This window comes from Colias eurytheme, chromosome 14 (genome assembly GCF_061535395.1).
Source record: "Colias eurytheme isolate Ceu_HAF_F1 chromosome 14, ilColEury1 Martin Lab GWU primary, whole genome shotgun sequence".
Taxonomy (NCBI): Eukaryota; Metazoa; Arthropoda; class Insecta; order Lepidoptera; family Pieridae; genus Colias; species Colias eurytheme.
In genome coordinates, this window is record NC_142993.1 from 8,386,517 (window position 1) to 8,391,637 (window position 5,121).

At 40.5% G+C, this 5,121-nt stretch overlaps 1 protein-coding gene across 1 annotated transcript; it reads right to left on the minus strand.

Moving 5' to 3' along the window:
* Positions 1-2,542: 2,542 nt before the first annotated feature.
* Positions 2,543-3,979, minus strand: LOC149903011 (uncharacterized). The gene has a single exon (XM_090109676.1). The coding sequence runs from the start codon at positions 3,977-3,979 to the stop codon at positions 2,543-2,545; it is 1,437 nt and encodes a 478-aa protein (XP_089965802.1).
* Positions 3,980-5,121: the final 1,142 nt, after the last annotated feature.

Sequence of the window (5,121 nt, forward strand, 5' to 3'; positions counted from 1 at the left end):
GAGTTTGGGCCAAAGGATATGGGAAGAGTTATAGATGGATTTAAAAAAATATTTATCACACAGATACTGTCTGCGGAGAGCTAGGGGAGGGTCAACACACTCAACTTGCAGGGCGTTAGCCGGGGTAGATTTCATTGCTCCGGTAATCAAGCGTAGACAACGAGATTGCACTTTGTCTAGTTTATTCAGTGCCGTCTTATTGCATGGATCGAGTATGAAAGAAGCATAGTCTAAGTGACTACGCACCACAGCATTATAAATAAGTTTCTGACAGTATGGGTGGGCCCCCCACCACACTCCTGCCAGAGATCGTAATATATTAATCCCTTTTTCGCATTTTTGACTGATGTAGTTAACATGTGGGGAACCAGATAACCTTGAATCCAATATAACGCCTAGATACTTAACTTTATTAGTGACTGGAATTGGATCATCGCCCAGTATTAAGGTTGGTGCGGGAATGTGGCGCTTTTTAGTGAAAACTACAGCACAACATTTTGGTACAGATACAGTCATACCATGATCCGACAGCCAATCACGAAGATACGACAAAGCTGAATTAAGGCGCGAGGTGATTTCATCCATGTCATGGGACTGAGCAAATAAGGTTATGTCGTCTGCATATTGAAGTATGTCACAGAATGATGTGACCGTCGTGTCCAAGTTGAAAGTGTAGATAGCATATAGGAGGGGACTTAATACCGATCCTTGAGGGAGCCCCTTCCAGGTAAGCCTAGTGGAAGAAATGTGAGAGTTATGGCGCACTTGGATGGATCTTGACATTAAAAGATTGCAGATAAATCGTATCATCCTCACTGGGATACTCAGCTGTAACAATTTGTTTCTGAGTAACGGAAGAAGTACGTTATCGTAGGCTGACGCTATATCTAAAAAGACGCCTACCAAATACTGTTTTCTTTCAAAGGCCGATCGAATATCTGTGGATAAAATGCCTAAACAATCCAGTACACTCATACCCTTTCTAAATCCAAATTGAGACCTGGATAACAGTCCCCTATTTTCTACAAGCCACTCAAGTCTATTTTTAACCATGTGTTCAGCTATCTTAGACAGACACGAAGAAAGAGCGATTGGTCGATAGGAGTCGGCACAAGAGGCTTGTTTGCCTGGTTTTAGTATAGGAATTATGAGATGCGATTCCCAAGAGTCAGGGATGTAACCGAATTCATAAAATAAATTTACTAAGTTTAAAAAGTACTGTTTGGTTATGGGACCGGATTGGCGTATGAAAGAATAAGGAATGCCATCTAATCCGGGAGAGGAGTCTAAGAGACCGCTGAGGGCTACATTTAGCTCTTCCAGGGAGAACATGGCTTCCATATTGTTATCATGAGACGAGACGAGCGGACCAGTGGCCATAGGGAAAGAATCTAAAGACGGGACAAAGGGAGGGGAGAACTTATCAGCGAACTCTTCAAGCCACACTGAGGAGTCATTGGAATCTATGTCATTACAAGAAAGAGAGCCACGAAATTTACGTATGTTCCTCCAAATAACTGTTGCAGGTGTTCTAGGCGACAGACTCTCGCAAAAGGTTTGCCAGCCTGCTTTCTTTTTATTTTTAAGAAAAAGCTTGGTACGAGCGGCTATTCTTTTATAATATATAAAATTGTCAACGGACATGGAAGCATTATACTGAATTTCGGCCTCTCTCCTTGAGTTGACAGAAGCTGAGCATTCATCGTCCCACCATGGCGGAGAGACTTTGCGAGAACCAGAGTTAGAAACGGATTTAAGAGGGATATTATTCGCTGCTGCGTTTTTAATACAATCCACAAAGTCAGAATAAGTACGTAGATCATTATCAAGAGAAACGGAAGGAAGGGACTCAACCAGATTGTCAAGACCAGTAGCATAATCCTGCCAGTTTGCTTTACAAAGTCTATAAATGAGTAGGGGTGGGAAAGGGGAAGACAATGGGATAACAGACTGGGAAAGGGAAGAGAGAAGAGGAAAGTGGTCGCTACCATGAGTACTAGAAAGAGTTAAATTGGTGAGGGATGGAGCCAAGGAGGAAGAACAAATGCATAGATCAACTACAGAGGAGAGACTCTGATTAGGAAGGACTCTCCTAGTGGGAGATCCATCGTTAATTACACAGAGGTCAAGGTCATCAAGCAGATCCATTAGCAGGTGCCCAAATGTATTGCAAACAGAAGATCCCCAAGAAGTGTGCTGAGCATTAAAATCGCCCAACACTAAAAGAGGAGACGGTACGGAGGAAAGTATAAGTGAAAGATCAGGTATAATAGAAGGATGAGGATGAGAAATGTAGACAGAAATAATAGAGACATTATTGCATCTTGCAGCCACAGCGTTAATACGCTGATCATGCATAGGCAATAGAATACGAGAGAAATTTAAACAATGTTTAAGTAAAAGTGCTGTTCCAGCATACCCATCGGCTCTGTCATCTCGCAGACAGAAAAAGCCAGGAATCCGAAAGTGACTTCCGGGAACTAGCCATGTCTCCGAGATGGCAAAAGCTATAGGGTTGTGGGTTGAAATAAGGTCAAGTACTTCATGACATTTCGGACGAATGCTTTGAGCGTTCCACTGGAGGATTGTGAGGGCCATTACTGTTAAATAGAGAGATGAGATTTATAAGTCTATGGGCAACGTTGGTCGGTATTGTATCTGTTTTTTTAAGAAAAGTTTCTAAGGCTGAAACATAAAGCTCAACATTAGAGCTAAGTACAACCGGGGGGTCTGGGTTTTGGGATAAGGCACAACCATTCGGTTGAGTAGAGGGTAATTCTTGAGTTATTTGGCGGTGTGCAGCTACATCATATGTTTTACCTAGTGGTGCATGAGTGCGAGGGGGTATAGAATAGGTCTTTTTGTATGAAGTTTTATTAAGAGGACGAGTTTGGCGAACACTATTGGATTGTTTCATAGAAGGGGTGGGGAAAACAGGTGATTGTTGTGATCTGGGTGCAAAAACGAAACTGGCTGTTTCCGAAAAGGGTCTGTACACTGAAGGGGTAAGCTTAGAGGCTTCCTCGAATGAGATACCTTCTGTGGCCATCAAAAGTTTAATTGACTTTTGCCGGCTGTGTTCCGGGCAATTTTTGTCAATGGCGAAGTGAGTGCCATTGCAATGGACACATAGTGATTGAGATTCTTGGATGGGACAGGAGTCACCCAAGTGGTTTTGTGTACATTTGTAGCACCTCTCTTTTGAGCGGCACTGGTCGCGGATATGCCCAAAGCGACAGCACTTGTGGCACTGGATGGTTGGGTAATGGTAAATTTCTACAGGAAGTGAAGTGTATCTACAATAGATTTTTGATGGCATTGCTTGACCTAAGAAAGTTAGAACCACCGTTTGGGATGGAACCCAAGTTGTAATTCCATCAAGGCTAGCTTTTTTGTTAAGTCTACGTGCTTTAAGTATGCGACCGTGCCTGTTAGGGAATTCTGCACACTCCACCAAATCATCCATGGTCCATTCTATCGGTATTCCTTTTACAATACCCATGCGGGTGATATGATAGGTAGGAATGAATGCCTTAAATTTAGCTTCGGCCAAAGCAGGTAAAGATAAAAAATTATTAGCATCCTCAGCTGATGCAAACTCAACCGAAATCCGGTTGCGGCCAACAGATTTTACTCCGTCTCTTAAAATATTAGGTACTTTTTGGCTATATAAGAAAGATCCAAATTTGATCGGTCGGATGGACAGGCCGGCAGAAGGATCGTTTTCTACGCGAGATACGTGGACAATGTATGGTCCAACTTCATCACCACTATATCTTATAGGATTATTTAAAATAGGATCAACAAATATAGACGGATTAACAAGTGAAATGGGATCAGATGGAACAAAGCGTTTGGTTGGAGATTCATCTGTAGACTCAGGTGACGGACACCTTTGCCTCTTATTCTGAGAGATGTCCAATTCCATGCTTCTTTCCTGGACGTCCGGGGGCTTAGGATCGGGTGGATCAGGGCCCATATTAGTGAATTGTTAGTACACTTACCACTATAACCACAGACTAAACACTTAAAGACGAACACAAAACAGCTCAAAGTGAATATATTATTGTTAAAATAGCCAAAACACTAAATTAATAACCCAAACACGTGTGACAGAAATCACGCCAAATGTCAAAGTCCTTAGAACATTTCAATTTAGTCGAATTACCAAACATGACAGTTATTATACAACTAGAACAAATAGCCCCAACGTGCGAAACTATGGCATTGTCAACTATGACATTTTGTTTCGGGCGGTTTAAAATACGAATGAATGATTCGTGAGTCGCTCAGTTAATGGTCGATTTGATAATCGGCTGTTAGATTTCCTTCTTGGGACCTGTAGAGTTGACAACGATGTTAAAATACATGTTTAATTTGAAGCTCGATTAATAAATGTCTGATTTAGAAAATATTGGTGAAATTGGGTCTTAGTGTGTCATAAAATAAGGCTGTTCTGCACGCGACATGTCTTTTGGTTTGATGGAGTCAGATGGATTGATAGAGTATTTTCAAATATATTTCCAATTGTGTAAAAAAGGATTTAGTACCTATTTTATTACGTATTTTTAGGGGTGGCGAACCAACTTTGCAGCTACGTATTTATTACGTCTGGTTTATTACTCGAATTAATTAAAATATTTTTTATTTTCTATATTTTGTAATTCTAACATAGTACGCTTATAAGGAAGAAGATTAAACTGCAGGATTTTAATCCTTTTGTGTGATTGGGCATACCTAATCCTCAATTAAAATTTTTGATAAGCCTGTTTTTAGTACAGTTTAATGAAGGCTTAATTGACACGATAAAAATGCAACGTTCTTACGGTAAAATAATTCTAAAAATCGATCGGTAGTTGTTAAATTTAAGCTTCAAGGTATATAATCTGTTTTCTAAATAACATTATTAATATAGAAAGTCCTTACATCTTATACACATAGCATTCAGTACGTGAAATATAACTTGAACCGGCTAATTCCGGCTGCAAGTCCAGCACAATACCTTTGCAGTATAATTAAGCAGGATTATGTTCTATCTCTGAGACTGTGCCTGTGAAGATTAACCCAAGACAGTCTATGGTCTGAGTTACGATGTTCATATTTTGTATTTATCGTATTTTA